Genomic DNA, 17241 nt, shown 5'->3' with positions numbered 1-17241 from the left:
TGAGGAATGCTTTTCCAACAGTCTTGAAGGAGTTCCCACATATGCTGAGCACTTGGTTGGGTGCTTTTCCTTCACTTTGCAGACCAACTCATCCCAAACCATCTCAATTCGGTTGAGGTTGGGTGATTGTGCAGGCCAGCTCATCTGATGCAGCACTCCATCATTCTCCTTCTTGGTCAAATAGCACTTATACAGCCTGGAGGTGTGTTGGGTCATTGTCCCGATGAAAAACAAATGATACTCCCACTAAGCCCAAACCAGATGGGATGGCACATCGCTGCAGAATGCTGTAGTAGCCATGCTGGTTAAGTGTGCCTTGAATTCTAAATAAATCAGACAGTGTCACCAGCAAAGCACCCCCACCTCATCTGTTCACCTAATCTGCATCTCACAAAGACAAGGCGGTTGGAACCGAAAATCTCCAATTTGGACTCATCAGACCAAAAGGACAGATTTCCACCGGTCTAATGTCCATTGCTCGTGTTTCTTGGCCCAAGCAAGACTCTTCTTATTATTGGTGTCCTTTAGTAGTGCTTTCTTTGCAGAAATTTGATCATGAAGGCCTGATTCACACAGTCTCCTCTGAGAAGTTGATGTTGACATGTGTCTGCTACTTGAACTCTGTGAATCATTTATTTGTGTTGCAATCTGACATGTTCCGCAGCAGAGGTAACTCTGCGTCTTCCTTTCCTGTGGTGGTCCTCATGAGAGCCAGTAACATCATAGCACTTGATGGTTTTTGTTACTGCACTTGAAGAAACTTTCAAAGTTCTTTTCCATATTGACTGACCTTCATGTCTTATAGTAATGATGGACTGTCATTTCTCTTTGCTTATTTGAGCTGTTCTGCCATAATATGGACTTGGTCTTTTACTAAATAGGGCTATCTTCTGTATACCCACCCTACCTTGTCACAACACAACTGGCTCAAATGCATTAAGGAAAGAAATTCAACAAATTAACTTTTAACAAGGCAAACCTGTTCACTGAAACGCATTACAGGTGACTACCTCATGAAGCTGGTTGAGAGAATGCCAAGAGTATGCAAAGCTGTCATAAAAGCAAAGGGTGGCTACTTTGAAGAATTGCAAATATAAAATCTATTTTGATTTGTTTAACACTTTGGTTACCACATGATTCCATATGTGTTATTTCATAGTTGTGATGTCTTCACTATTATTCTACAATGTAGAAAATAGTACAAATAAAGAAAAACCCTGGAAAGAGTAGGTGTATCCAAACTTCTGACTAGTACTGTACATGAGCAATTAGGGTTAAGTGCCTTGCTCAAGGTCACATGGACAGAGTATTTTTTCTCTCTCACTTAGTCGGCTCGGGGCTTTGAACCAGTAACCTTTTGGTTACTGGCCCAACGCTCTTAACCGCTAGGCTACCTGCCAACCTGATAGTAGCTTTAATGGCGTAGGATGCCTTTATCGCTCTCTCTCGTACTGAAATAAAACTGACTTCATTAGCTGACGTAACATTACTGTAAGTATGAACTGTATGCATCTCTTCTAGAAGTGTGTGATGTGTCAAATATGTAGTCCTATACTTGTATAATCCATTTTGGGGTGTGTGAAGGGTGTTGATTCTGAAGTTACCTGTGGGAGCGAAAGGCACCCTGTGCTCCAGCTCTGACAGGTCTGCGCTCATTCTTTTGCTCTCTGAGGGCAGCAGACTGTGTGTTCGCTCCGACAGGCTCTCAACACTGCTCCCTCTGGACAGAGGCAGGCTCCACAACGGGTCTACCTGAGAGCACAGACAAAACAGATACTGTTGGCCTACAGTACATTTCACTACTTATTCAGTGTGGTCAAAAAGTCTCAATTACATTTTGTGCACTGATGATTACATCAAAATGACCGTGATTACTTTCATATGATGCTTGTTTAAATCATTTTGTTCATATCCACACAAATGTAGCTAATTGCATTCATTTGTCTACCTTCTCTCACCTAGACACCTGACAAAGTAAATTGCTCAGGTTTAATGGTTGTGATGTACTTGGCTTGCCATGTCTCAGTACAGGTTGCTGCGTTACCTTTGGCCTGAACTGATGTGCAAACTGAGGTGTGATCTTGATGGTGTCGTTGCTCCCTGGAGAGTCCCCATGCTCCATGTTTGTGTCACTCTTGTTGCTGTTGCAAGTGTAATCCATATAGGAACCTGTAATACCCAATAGAGAGGTGAGACGTGAGATATTTCCACATTACGTCCATGATGTTTTATGTAGGTAAAACTAATGCAGATAATAAAAGCTTCCACTATTTCAACGATATAGATGTAGCTACCTGTACTGGTGGCCGAGCTACTCTGTCCTTCATCTGAAGACTGGTACGGATATTGCAAGGGTTCATCAGATCCTGGGAAGCACTGGAAAAGAGAGGTTGACAGAAAACGTAACAGCGACATTCCCAACACTGACCATCTGACCAGACAAGCAGCTTGAGAACAGGACACCATGGTTAAGAGTCCTCCTTGCATCCAGGATCGGTGTCGGCATGGAATTCAAAAGAACACTGGAATGGACACTGTGGATATCACTTGTCTGCAGGGTGGCCATCTTGGTAAGGCATTCAATTTCATTTAATGCATCTCTATAAGTATGAGTGTTTGTGTGTAGGCGGGCCTTACTCGCATAAGATGGGTCATGATCTTGACTATCTCCTCCATGGAGGGTCTCTGGGAGGGGTCTTTAGACCAGCAGCGGGTCATCAGGCTCTCAATGGGTTTGGGTAGGCTCTTGATGAGCGGTGGCCGGGTGCCTGGACATTATCAATACAAACAGAAAGAAAAGACGCACTACGTCAACATTTATCACTATGAATACAAACACCCAAACACAATAAAATGGATGGAGAGGTCAAAGGTTATACAAACGCAATCTTTTAAAAATCTAATCAAGTTCTAGAAAGTTAATTTCAGTACAAGTAAACACTTCTAATCTAATGCAAATGAAAGCCCCTGCTGTGGTGGCACCGCTAATTTGTCGGAATGACAGACGCAGTAGTGTCGTGTCCCCAGGTGTGCTCCTGTTCTCAGACAGTCCGTGTTCCGTTAGCATTCTGCTCCATCACTCTACTGTGCGACGGAAGGAACAGCAGGGAGCGCTATACAGGTGAGTCTGTCTTTTAATTGCGCCGTCAGCCTCGTAACTCATTTAATCTCACAGCAGGTCTCACTGGGCAGCCGGCTCTGAGACGCCAGGGTGATTGACATGTCAGCACAGAGATTAACTCATTCAGCTCCCCCACCTACTTCCTCTTAGACTCACCGTTATGCACAGCCCACATGATGCGGAAGGCCGGCCCTCCAATCTCGTCAAAGGGCTTCCTGCGTGTGATCACCTCCCAGAGAATGATGCCCCAGCTGAACACATCACACTTCTCGCTGTAATTGCTGCCTGAAAGCACAAAGGAGAAACAGCTCCACCCAGGGCCTTTCAGATTGCTCTGATTGACTGATGAAAAGTAAGTCTAAAAAAAGCACAGTTAATATGTGTGAGTAGTGTTGGGGAGAAGGGGTATGTGCTTGGGAAAGCACAGGAGCATCCATCTGGTCTGCGCACCTTAAGAACATATGTGTGATGAAAATAAGGAGGCAATTTTAGTTCAGGGCCACTCCTGAGATGCTTAATTACTGTGGCTATGTTGTGGAATTAAACTACTCTTCACACAGACGTTTGGGTTGTGTCCCAAATGGCACCCTATTCAGTGCACTTCTTTTGACCAAGGCCCATAATGCACTATATAAGGAATAGGGTGTCATTTGGAACTCAGATTTTAAGTTGCTTTGCTGCCAAGGCCTTTTTTAATAACATTTCTCCCCGTGATGCAAATTAGCTTTACGGAGGTCATTCTGGGGGCAAATGTGAGCTGTTTAAATTGCATGGAAATCATGTTACTCCCTTAAACAAGATAATGACAATTCATGTTACTCCCTTAAACAAGATAATGACTATTCATTTTACTCCCTTAAACAAGATAATGACTATTCATGTTACTCCCTTAAACAAGATAATTACTATTTCCTTTGCGTTTCCTCCTGACCCCCTTGACAAGAGGCTGCCTCAATGTGTTTTGTAAAACAAAGTACATTAGGCCAGGGATTCCCAAACTCGGTCCTGGGGCCCCTCCTGGGTGCATGTACAGTGGGGCAAAAAAGTATTTAGTCAGCCACCAATTGTGCAAGTTCTCCCACTTAAAAAGATGAGAGAGGCCTGTAATTTTCATCATAGGTACACTTCAACTATGACAGACAAAATGAGAAAAAAAATTCCAGAAAATCACATTGTAGGATTTTTAATGAATTTATTTGCAAACTATGGTGGAAAATAAGTATTTGGTCACCTACAAACAAGCAAGATTTCTGGCTCTCACAGACCTGTAACTTCTTCTTTAAGAGGCTCCTCTGTCCTCCACTCGTTACCTGTATTAATGGCACCTGTTTGAACTTGTTATCAGTATGAAAAGACACCTGTCCACAACCTCAAACACTCCAAACTCCACTATGGCCAAGACCAAAGAGCTGTCAAAGGACACAAGAAACAAAATTGTAGACCTGCACCAGGCTGGGAAGACTGAATCTGCAATAGGTAAGCAGCTTGGTTTGAAGAAATCAACTGTGGGAGCAATTATTAGGAAATGGAAGACATACAAGACCACTGATAATCTCCCTCGATTTGGGGCTCCACGCAAGATCTCACCCCGTGGGGTCAAAATGATCACAAGAACGGTGAGCAAAAATCCCAGAACCACATGAATGACCTGCAGAGAGCTGGGACCAAAGTAACAAAGCCTACCATCAGTAACACACTACGCCGCCAGGGACTCAAATCCTGCAGTGCCAGACGTGTCCCCCTGCTTAAGCCAGTACATGTCCAGGCCCGTCTGAAGTTTGCTAGAGAGCATTTGGATGATCCAGAAGAAGATTGGGAGAATGTCATATGGTCAGATGAAACCAAAATATAACTTTTTGGTAAAAACTCAACTCGTCGTGTTTGGAGGACAAAGAATGCTGAGTTGCATCCAAAGAGCACCATACCTACTGTGAAGCATGGGGGTGGAAACATCATGCTTTGGGGCTGTTTTTCTGCAAAGGGACCAGGACGACTGATCCGTGTAAAGGAAAGAATGAATGGGGCCATGTATCGTGAGATTTTGAGTGAAAACCTCCTTCCATCAGCAAGGGCATTGAAGATAAAACGTGGCTGGGTCTTTCAGCATGACAATGATCCCAAACACACCGCCCGGGCAACGAAGGAGTGGCTTCGTAAGAAGCATTTCAAGGTCCTGGAGTGGCCTAGCCAGTCTCCAGATCTCAACCCCATAGAAAATCTTTGGAGGGAGTTGAAAGTCCGTGTTGCCCAGCAACAGCCCCAAAACATCACTGCTCTAGAGGAGATCTGCATGGAGGAATGGGCCAAAATACCAGCAACAGTGTGTGAAAATCTTGTGAAGACTTACAGAAAACGTTTGACCTCTGTCATTGCCAACAAAGGGTATATAACAAAGTATTGAGATAAATAAGTATTTGGTCAATAACAAAAGTTTTCCACCATAATTTGCAAATAAATTCATTAAAAATCCTACAATGTGATTTTCCGGATTTTTCCCCCTCATTTTGTCTGTCATAGTTGAAGTGTACCTATGATGAAAATTACAGGCCTCTCTCATCTTTTTAAGTGGGAGAACTTGCACAATTGGTGGCTGACTAAATACTTTTTTGCCCCACTGTATAGTTGTTTTGCTCCTAGCACTTCACAGCTGATTCAAATAATCAAAGCTTGATGATGAGTTGGTTATTTGAATAGTGCTAGGGTAAAAAAACGAAATGTGAACCCAGGGGGGCCCCCAGGACCGAGTTTGGGAAATATTGCATTAAACTACCGGCTGAGAGCATAGACTAAAATGCTACATTCTCTTTGGGATGAAACCGAAACCGTCTCTGCAATATGCTGCATCTTTCCCTCAATTCAACTTCTAAATTTCTGTGTACAACCACAATAATTAATAATAAATACCACCCAAGATATGAATGAATGTAAATTAACAGAATGCTAACTAGAGTTAGATTAATCAGGCTTTGAGAAATGGTGGAATCTACGTGTTTGGGGTGACTTCCAGTGATCAAGTAAGTAATAAAACCAAAGTGGCGCACCATTACAATTAACAGTCACTTCCACCACTAGACATAAGCCCTACTGTATAAACACTGCTCTAAACAGTAGCATCACATAACCAAACACTGACAATCAATGCACTCTAGATAAACACATTTATGAAAGGCTACACTTGTTTAGATACCCTTGTTCTTAAAGAGAGTCAGTCCAATTTGCGCTTTCTAAGACAGATGGGACAGGCATCCCTTGGCGTGTTTCAAACATTTGCCATGCTGTTCATACATGCCTTCAAACACCTCTGGGGCCATCCAAGCAGCACTTCCTTTGTTGTTGGTCATGTGGGTCTGAATGTCACACGCTGTCCCAAAGTCACATATCTTCAGCACGGTGCCACCAGCAACCAGGAGCAGGCTGAAACAAACAAGTAAACAAAGATCCACTCAAATGAGTGACGTGTGAGACTACGTAAGGGTCACTACTAAAGGCTACTGAGGTCTAAATGGGTTACAAACACATAATAAATCCACTTTAGCTTCAAAGCAAACATTTCTAATCATAAAAAAAAACATGAAAAAAGAGAATACAGCTAGTCAGATTATTTTTATACATACAAGTCAGATCCCTTACAGCAAATAACTTTACAACCACACCGTCTGGCAACACCCGCTGTGTCACACAAAGAGCGAAGGTTAGGTTCCAGTCTTTTCCGTCAGAGCCAAATATATAACCTCTGGAGCCGATACAGCTACTCTAAGCATTTCAGTCAGAGGCACACTATGAAAACACTAAGGCCTTACTACTGAAGCCAGATCGAACAGAACTGGAACAAAAACATAAGCAAAATACTTTTATACGTAGACGACTGGAGCCCGTCCGTTGACTATTCTCATTAAAAATATATATATAATAAAACTATGGTCTTTTGGTTAATAAAGTCAGATACAAATATTCTGATGCCATTGCATAATATAATATCACACACATCTATTAAATGACACCTTGAGTGGGGGAGCAAGGCACTTTATTGGCAGTGAAACAAGAGAGAGGGGGAGGTGGTGAGGAGGAGCATACTTGGGTGGCTTGAGGTCCCTGTGAATGAGAGCCTTTGGTTTCATGCCATGGAGATAGGCGACCCCTTGGGAACACTGAAAACACCAGCTCATGGCATGGGAAGCAGTGTAATAGGGGAGGGGTTCAGCACCATGCAGCACTGTGGACAGAGATAACAGTCACTACCACCTCGAAATAAACACAAAACACACCTGCATGCACACACGCACACTTCCATAGCCATAAAAGTCCAAGTGCAACCACATTTTCACATACACCATGTTTTACTATCCTTGTGGGAACATAAAATGAATTGTCATTCAAAATGATATTTTCCATAACTCTAACCCCTAAGCCTAAAATAGCCTTTGTCCTTGTGGGGACCTGGGAAATGTCCCCACCAGGGAGAACTTTCCTTGTTTACAACTATTATGCGCGTGCACGTACACACACACGCACACACACACACACACACAGAGAATACCTTCAAAGTTAGTTTCAAGCATTCAACAAAGTTGTGACGACCACAATTAAGAACACCAACTTTAAATAACTTTGACAGAGATTCAAAGGTAGAAAAGTATACAAGGGGGTAAAGTGCTTGTACAGGTAAGAGTCAGACCTGGGTTCGAATACTATTTTGAATACCTCAATTAATTTCACATACATTCAAAGTAAGTATTATGATTTTATTTTTATTTATTAAAGACAAGTAGTTTAATATTTTAATGTATATATTTGAAAATAGTCAAAAACACTGCCTCAAACACACTCCAATGCATTTAACTGAGGTATTTTTAAAAGTATTTTAAAATACCAGACACTTAAATACACATGTACACTGCTCAAAAAAATAAAGGGAACACTTAAACAACACAATGTAACTCCAAGTCAATCACACTTCTGTGAAATCAAACTGTCCACTTAGGAAGCAACACTGATTGACAATAAATTTCACATGCTGTTGTGCAAATGGAATAGACAACAGGTGGAAATTATAGGCAATTAGCAAGACACCCTCAATAAAGGAGTGGTTCTGCAGGTGGTGACCACAGACCACTTCTCAGTTCCTATGCTTCCTGGCTGATGTTTTGGTCACTTTTGAATGCTGGCGGTGCTTTCACTCTAGTGGTAGCATGAGACGGAGTCTACAACCCACACAAGTGGCTCAGGTAGTGCAGCTCATCCAGGATGGCACATCAATGCGAGCTGTGGCAAGAAGGTTTGCTGTGTCTGTCAGCGTAGTGTCCAGAGCATGGAGGCGCTACCAGGAGACAGGCCAGTACATCAGGAGACGTGGAGGAGGCCGTAGGAGGGCAACAACCCAGCAGCAGGACCGCTACCTCCGCCTTTGTGCAAGGAGGATCAGGAGGAGCACTGCCAGAGCCATGCAAAATGACCTCCAGCAGGCCACAAATGTGCATGTGTCTGCTCAAACGGTCAGAAACAGACTCCATGAGGGTGGTATGAGGGCCCGACGTCCACAGGTGGGGGTTGTGCTTACAGCCCAACACCGTGCAGGACGTTTGGCATTTGCCAGAGAACACCAAGATTGGCAAATTCGCCACTGGCGCCCTGTGCTCTTCACAGATGAAAGCAGGTTCACACTGAGCACGTGACAGACGTGACAGAGTCTGGAGACGCCGCGGAGAACGTTCTGCTGCCTGAAACATCCTCCAGCATGACCGGTTTGGCTGTGGGTCAGTCATGGTGTGGGGTGGCATTTCTTGGGGGCCGCACAGCCCTCCATGTGCTCGCCTGAGGTAGCCTGACTGCCATTAGGTACCGAGCTGAGATCCTCAGACCCCTTGTGAGACCATATGCTGGTGCGGTTGGCCCTGGGTTCCTCCTAATGCAAGACAATGCTAGACCTCATGTGGCTGGAGTGTGTCAGCAGTTCCTGCAAGAGGAAGGCATTGATGCTATGGACTGGCCCGCCCGTTCCCCAGACCTGAATCCAATTGAGCACATCTGGGACATCATGTCTCGCTCCATCCACCAAAGCCACGTTGCACCACAGACTGTCCAGGAGTTGGCGGATGCTTTAGTCAAGGTCTGGGAGGAGATCCCTCAGGAGACCATCCGCCACCTCATCAGGAGCATGCCCAGGCGTTGTAGGGAGGTCTTACAGGCACGTGGAGGCCACACACACTACTGAGCCTCATTTTGACTTGTTTTAAGGACATTACATCAAAGTTGGATCAGCCTGTAGTGTGGTTTTCCACTTTAATTTTGAGTGTGACTCCAAATCCAGACCTCCATGGGTTGATAAATTTGATTTCCATTGATAATTTTTGTGTGATTTTGTTGTCAGCACATTCAACTATGTAAAGAAAAAAGTATTTAATAAGAATATTTCATTCATTCAGATCTAGGATGTGTTATTTTAGTGTTCCCTTTATTTTTTTGAGCAGTGTATTTGAACCCCTTTCTGGTAACGGATCCATGAACACTTCCTAACTCTGCAATACTACATAACAGGTCATTGTGAAAGTACTGACCAATTTAAGGAATCATGTCAATAGTGAGCCTAATAACCCTTTACACTCTTGGGAATTGGTCTATATGGATGAGGCGAAATTTAAATGGAACAGTTAGGAGATAACAGAGAAATTATTAGACCAAAAGGTGAAGACACAACAGTTAACATCACACAAGACTGAATCAAAACATTGCACTGTTGATTTTATGTGCATTTTACATTTACATTAACGAAATCTGAAAATACTCTGGATACATTCCAAAAACAGTCCATTATAACATCGCAATCTGGGTCAGGTGGGCATGATTTGAAAGCTTGTTCTATTGCCAACATGCCTAGCTAAGTGATAAAATACGATCTTACAGTGGCTTTCACAGGGCAATTCAGAGAAACAGATCATAGAAATGAGTCATGACTGCATTCAGGTGTGTGTGCCTTGGCAAATTTTCTTCACAATAAACAAATATAGGCTCATTCTGTTCAGAACAACCCAGGATGACAACACGTCATCTGTAACTGTACATCAAACATAGTGATCCTAAATGTTGACACTGTATATGACATGAGTTATGATGTGCACATTTGGACTCAAGGGTGTTTGACATCAAAACGGTATTTATTATAATCCTCAACATCAAATCTTTCAAATTACACCAAGTCATCTTAATTGACAGAATTTCCCTCACTCAGACAACAAGAAAATTGCCCAAATACCGGGAGTGATGGGGGCAACTTGTTGTCGCGAGCTGTGCTCAAGTTCAAAACGGCTGTCATTCAAAACCCATATAATACTGTGAAGCGCAGAGCCTGAGCTCTGACGTAACTTATAGCATGTCACTGTACAGCCACTACGTTCCAATTTAGGCGCTTATTAGCGCCCAAATCTGCAATTTTCTACCCGTATAAGGGTACGAGTGTAAAGGGTTAATTAGAGCATAGTTTGCATTTGGGTATTGGAGTTATTGACATTGATTGCAATATTTCCACTTGTTTGACATGGCATGTATTTACACAAATTTACAAGCCATGTCAATGTGTGTGGTAGAGAAGTAGGTCGGCTTGAGCGGTATACCAGGGAATTTGGAAATAGCCACAGGATGGTTTTTCAATACCGTCGAAACCATTTCTGTGAAGCTTAAAAAAATATATATATTTGTAGCTACTTGATTAAATACCTGCCGTCAACATCACGTGTGCAATACGTTAGGAGATAAAGCAGATTGCGTTCTTCATTACACTCGTCACATTATTTTTCATGATGAAGGTTACCGGTAGTCCCCAGTCACGTTGTTTTGTTTACAAGCACACAACGAAGCGAGACCGGACGCTTTAGTCACTCACTCATTGTTGTGCAGCATGCGCCAGGTGATCTAGTTACAATATGGAATTCAAAACTAAATGTTTGCCAGCTAGATATCTTATAACTATTAAGTTAATAGTCTAAAATGTGCTAAATGCTCTGCAGTTGTGCAACTGGTTTGCTAACTTAGTCATCTAGCTAAGTGGTTAAATGTACGCTACATGCCCAAAAGTTGGCGGACACCTGCTTGTCGAACATCTCATTCCAAAATCATGTTCATGAATATGGAATTGGGTGCCCCTTTGCTGCTATAACAGCCTCTACTCTTCTGTGAAGTCTTTCCACTAGATGTTGGAACACTGCAGCGGGGACTTGCTTCCATTCAGCCACAAGAGCATTAGTGAGGTCGGGCACTGTTGTTGGGTGATTAGGCCTGGCTCACAGTCGGCATTCCAATTCATCCCAAAGGTGTTTGATGGGGTTGAGGTCAGGGCTCTGTGCAGGCCAGTCAAGTTCTGTATGGATCTCGCTTTGTGCACGGGGGCATTGTCATGCCTCCACCTAACTTTACAGTTGGCACTATGCATTGGAGCATGTAGCGCTACGCGCTTCAGCATTTGGATGTCCCATTCTGTGAGCTTATGTGGCCTATCACTTCATGGCTGAGCCGTTGTTGCTATTATACATTTCCACTCCACAATAACAGCACTTACAGTTGACCGAGGCAGCTCTAGCTGGGCAGAAATTTGACGAACTGACTTGTTGGAAAGGTGACAAAGCCACGTTGAAAGTGAATGAGCTCTTCAGTATGGGCCATTCTACTGCCAATGTTTCTCTATGGAGATTGTATGGCTGTGTGCTCGATTTTATACATCTCTGCGCAACCAGTGTGGCTGAAATAGCCGAATCCACTAATTTGGGGTGTCCACATAGTTTTGTATATATATATATATATAGTGTACTTATTAGCATTGCTAACCTTCAGATTACAGACTCAGTGGGGTTTGAATATAGCGCCCCTTGTGTTCATATCCTAGGATGGCACAAGGTCAGTATGAAGGTACGACAATCTGGATACTGCCCAAGCCTAGTAGTAGGCTTGCCTACATCATCGTCCAGGGACTCACCATTGTACAGAGACCCCCCTTCAGCATATTCCATCACCAGGCAGACCTAGATCAGAAAATTTGTGCCGTCAAAAATGAAAAAAATATCTAGTTATTAGGGTATACAGTATCCCACGATGTTCTGGTTATTTGTCTACCTTGCTATTGGTGTTTCTACAATAAATCAGTAACAACCCACTGTTCCAAGGTATTTACAACAACTGGCAAAAACCATAGGCTATAACAACACACTGAAATATCAGTGTGTTAAAAAGATGACTTACCGGATTATTGCATGAGCCATACAATTTCACAATGTTGGGGTGATTCACACGTGAAAGCTGTCGCAGCTTGGGAGGGGAGAGGAGGAGGGAAGAGAATCAAGAGGGATCTCTTTGGGTTGTAATAAACTGCCCTGCCATAACTTTACAGAATCTCTCTACTAGTATCCCAGTACAATGTGACAATACCTCAACTATGAACGCTTTCCTTTCAGATTCACTCTCTATTGTCTTGATTGCGACATCTTTGCCTTTCCATTTGGCCTTGCAGACAACACCAAATGCACCTCTCCCCACGACCTGAAAGATAACAGGTAGACGACATAAGCCAAGTGCGTTGGATGCAATGTTATTCGTCTATTATTATCATGACCCTACTAATGCCACTTTCCATCTGGGTGTTTTGGGAGTTAGCCAAGCTAACTCCGTTGTTGTTATTTGTTGTGGACAAGTTCCATTACACAATCCAGCATATCAATCAAACTCTTGTGTGCAGACAGTCAACGTCAGCTGATCTGATGGAGGGGTCTGATGTGTGGGGCCCACCTGTTGGGAACTGCAGCTAGTTAGCTAGCTACAATCAAAACAAGAACTGCCAAATAGATTTGGAGCATAGCTAACTGACCATTCTCCATAACGTCTATGGCATAATAATTGATGAATGGCATAGCTATTAGTGAGATAGTTATGGTAACTTAATTCCCAGGCCTTTCAAAACCATAATACACGAAACATTCCATGCATGGTTAAAAAGCTGATTTACCGGATTATTGCATGAGCCATACAACTTCACAATGTTGGGGTGATTCAAACCCAACATCACACCCCATGCTGGGGTGTGAATTGTGTGTTTGTTGACTAGCTAGCTAGTTAGCTCAGTCCAACATAGCCAGCTGGTAGCTGAGCTAACTAGACCATAGCCAGCTGGTTGCTGAGCTAACTAGACAGCTAGTAAGGCAGTTTGCTAACGTTAGTTAAAAAGTAGATTAACAATGGTAGAGCTAGCAACCATGACAATTGAGATATCACGCACTGTGGCAACTTCTGCATCATAGGATCCCTCACATTCCAATCAAATGTTGAGATAGCTAAATTGTTACTTACCTCTTCAACTTCAATATCCACATAATCTATTTCTTCAAAGGGATATCCAGGGGGAGTTTCGATCATATCGGCGGATGGCAGAGACATTGCTAACTGGCTAACTAGTTATTCATTAAAACCAAGATGTAAAAATAATAATATGCAAGACACGCGTACACGAATAAAAATAAAAATAATCTTACATGACACAATTTGCCAAGACACTGGCGGACCTAAAACGGAAATAAATCTAGTTTAAAAACTGGAACTCGCAAGCTGTATTTACTGGCTAGCTAGCTCAGTCCAACATAGCCAACTGGTAGCTGAGCTAGCTAGTAAGGTAGTTTGCTAACGTTAGCTAAAAAGTCGATTAACAATGGCTAGTAGTAGCCACAATTTGAAAACAGCAACTTTCAATTGCCATATCAGGGAAGTCAACGACGTTGGTTGACACAATTAATTCAGCAAGTTAGCTAGCTGGCGAGCAAGCTATATCTGACACTTTGGGAGTCACTTGACTAGGCCGATTGCTGGCCTGATCACGCCAGCCCTTCGCCGCCGTAGACTGTGCACCACCGGCGTAGTGGCTCGAGACATGGGGTGATTGATTTCCTCAACATTTAAAACAAACAATCAAAGAAGTGTCCACCGTTTTTCCCTGCGTTTTTCTAAACATCTGACTCGCGTACATAACTTTATAATTACGACTTTGCTTCCATTATATACGACTTTTGTTTTATTCCGCAGTTGTTACAGGCAGCAGCTCCAGAAAGGGTGTGCTCTCCTTAATTCTGCCCCACCAGCTCTGTGTCCCGAATGGCATGCAGATGCAACTTTGTAAGTAGAGACGCTATAATAAAAAGGATGCAAGGTTATTGTTAACTATATTACAATAAATGCATGCGTATGTATGTCCCTATAAGTAACGTTATTAGCCTCTTAAATGTCAACAGTATACGTAGCCTACAGTGTAAAGTACTTGAGGTATCTATACTTTACTTTTTATATTTTTGACTACTATTACTTCACTACACAATGTACGTTTTACTCCATACATTTTCCCTGACACCCAAAAGTAGGCTACTCGTTACATTTTAAATGCTTAGCAGGACAGGAAATTGGTCTACACAAATGCTGAAGTGTGACCCTGGCTATCAATTAAGCAAAAAAACAAGACAATTGTGCCTTCTGGTTTGCTTAAAATAAGAAATAAAAAAAGTTATATTTGTACTTTTAATTTAGATACATTAGTATATTTTTGCAATTACATTTAACTTTGAAACTTAAGTATATTTAAAACCAAATACTTTTAGACTTTTACTTAAGTAGTATTTTACTGGGTGACTTTAACTTTTACTTAAGTAATTTTCTATCTTTACTTTTACTCAAGTATGACAATTGGGTACTTTTCCCACCACTGGTAGCCTACAGTTGAAAAACGCAAGTGACTGTGACTTACTGTGAATGTAAACTTTATTAATTAGACTAACACAGGTATAATACAATGCTATTCATTTTAGTGCTTTAGTGTTTCAAAATAAAATTGTCCATTTATCAAATGGACCATCAATCATGATCTATCATCCATGGTTTGTCTGGTAGTCTGGACAAAATACAATTCAGCTGTTTCCCATATGTCAATTACATCTGTAAAGTCCCTCTTCATCCTAGAAACATGTGTGACAGAGTTGGAACCATAGTTTTGGTCATCGTTTCCCAGGGGAGCCTACTTAGGGTGCGAACAGTTCAAAAGGTATTAAAGTGTCCAAGGTGGTGGGTAAATTAAGATAGTTCACTCAGGCAGTTTACCATTGAAAAAATAATGTCAGTTCCGGACTACTTAATGGGATCAGTCTCCAATAGACACCAGTGCAATAGCAGCTGGGTCTGATCTACTTAGTTCATTGACTTTCATTGAACCAGAAAAAAACAGCAAGTGGGGTATCTCCAGTGGCGTACCGTCGTTTTGCTGGGCCCTGCAAGGTCTGAGCAAGGAAAACAGCTAACTTCTTACAATTCTACACATTTTGCTATGGGGCAAAGAGAAAAATGTTGCTGTTTAAAGCACATTTTATAGCTAATCTCATGTTATAACATTTTTAAAAAGCCATTAGGCTGTGAGAAAATTGGCCTTGTGATTTGATTAGGCCTATAGGCCCAGATGTTGCTAACCATGTGAAATAGATCGATCGTGTATTGGTCTAGGACCGCATGCACTACATTTTCTATTATGTGAAAATGAAAAGAAAGTAAGTCTGTATGTTATGTAAGCCGTATATATCAAACCTATTTTTTATCAAATTTGCCATTTTAACTCAGTGGAGAGGGGCAGAAACTTCAGTAGACTGTTGATCAGCAATCAGCATCATGACCCGATATTTTGTCTTCTTTGACATAAGGTCTGATATAAGATCTCATTTTGGGAAGGGGAAGACAGATTTTATATTCAACCAAGATCTCTGTGTGTGTCAGGGATTCAAAGAGTGAAGGAAAAGGTATTTCCACTACAGATTGAGTCTAGGATTAGAATGTATCAGATGCTCAAGTCCTTAACCCAAATGTATAATGCCATTATCTTGGTTGGATTAACTGCTGTGTTTGATTAAAAGTTCAGGGCTAACCGCTGAATATAGTGAGCCACTACAATACACTCAATACAATACACTGTTTATTTCAATATCAGTGAAGCATCGATAGGAGTTCCTTTGAAAGAGACTGCTTTTCAACATACTATTCTGATATCTATTTAATATCTATTCTACGTCTACTAGTAAGTGGGCCAACCAACAGATGTTCCCATGTCACTTTCAGAAGGACCATGAGACCAAATGTAAGTCTGAAAAAGGATACAGCTGATGTCTCTTCCAACTACTTTATCAGCTGAGGCAGACAGCAGTACAGGTCACGAGAATACTTTCCACATATAAGTGAATCAGTGCTTCTCCATAAGAACAATAGTTAAAATAAGTAATATAGATAACATTGTAATAACGTCTAACAACCAATATCCTAACTCTGCTTTAATATGAATTTGAGCAGCAACACTTAAAAAAATAATATTTGGCTATGTATTGTAAGAAACACAGCACATGATTAAACAGTAACACATTCCCTATTTACAAAGATTAATAAAAGGAGTTCCCACGGGAAGCTTGGTAAATCACAACCACAAGGCAATCATAACTCATACTAAAGAGCATAAATGATTTGTTGTATATTGAACTGGAAGTATGCAAGTGCTATCCAATTCCCACTGCAATAAATAATACTTTTTAGTCACTTGACTGAAAGGCTGTTTAAAATGCTCTTCAATGAGTGTTATCTGAGACTACCAACATTGCCATACGTATGACTGGGGATCTGTGCTCTTCAAAATCTAGCAGGTTTGTTTGCTCTCTGTAGCATACCTGTAAAGTTTTGAATAATCATGATGATTGACCAACTCTATTAACTTATCACATTTAGTCATCCATCACAGTCAATTAGTTTATATTTGTAGAGTTTCTGAGGTATTTAATCATGTTGAATTTGGCCCTTTTGAAAGGTCTGCCCTTGAGTTGGTATCTCTTTTGGAGCATTATTGTCTTGCTGTCTTGCTGATGCTAATTAGGCATAGCATTCATGATCATGGAGCATGAATTCAGCTGAAGTGAAAAGGTCATGCACTTGGGAATCCTTCAGAAGGCATTGTAGTGGAGCTCCTGTAGTTGGTGTCATGTGATTTTATCATCACCACAGGGTGATGCTGGTGTCCTTCTGAGAGGAGGCCTTGGTCTCTCCTGGGTCTTTGCTGAGAGTGATGTGCTACTCTCTTT

At 41.8% G+C, this 17241-nt stretch overlaps 1 protein-coding gene across 3 annotated transcripts in view; it reads right to left on the bottom strand.

Annotated features, from left to right (window-relative positions):
- LOC120024287 (mitogen-activated protein kinase kinase kinase 7-like) overlaps positions 1-14215 on the bottom strand; it is a 29535-nt gene extending 15320 nt beyond the window's left edge. For 2 of the 3 annotated variants that reach the window (XM_038968487.1, XM_038968488.1), the window contains exons 1-11: positions 13448-14215; positions 12533-12643; positions 12347-12412; positions 12084-12129; positions 7196-7334; positions 6411-6535; positions 3278-3406; positions 2638-2768; positions 2295-2376; positions 2045-2169; positions 1605-1752 (exon numbers count right to left, since the gene is read on the bottom strand). In XM_038968487.1, the coding sequence (XP_038824415.1) occupies positions 1605-1752; positions 2045-2169; positions 2295-2376; positions 2638-2768; positions 3278-3406; positions 6411-6535; positions 7196-7334; positions 12084-12129; positions 12347-12412; positions 12533-12643; positions 13448-13534 (1189 nt within the window). In that variant the 5' untranslated portion in view covers positions 13535-14215. Of the gene's footprint in view, positions 1-1604; positions 1753-2044; positions 2170-2294; positions 2377-2637; positions 2769-3277; positions 3407-6410; positions 6536-6751; positions 6803-7195; positions 7335-12083; positions 12130-12346; positions 12413-12532; positions 12644-13447 lie in introns of those variants that run through there. The other variant, XM_038968490.1, reaches the window with a different exon arrangement.
- Positions 14216-17241: the final 3026 nt, after the last annotated feature.

This window comes from Salvelinus namaycush, chromosome 29 (assembly GCF_016432855.1).
Source record: "Salvelinus namaycush isolate Seneca chromosome 29, SaNama_1.0, whole genome shotgun sequence".
NCBI classification, from domain to species: Eukaryota; Metazoa; Chordata; class Actinopteri; order Salmoniformes; family Salmonidae; genus Salvelinus; species Salvelinus namaycush.
The sequence above is the reverse complement of the archived record's forward strand: the minus strand, read 5'-3'. Positions and strand labels throughout refer to the sequence as shown.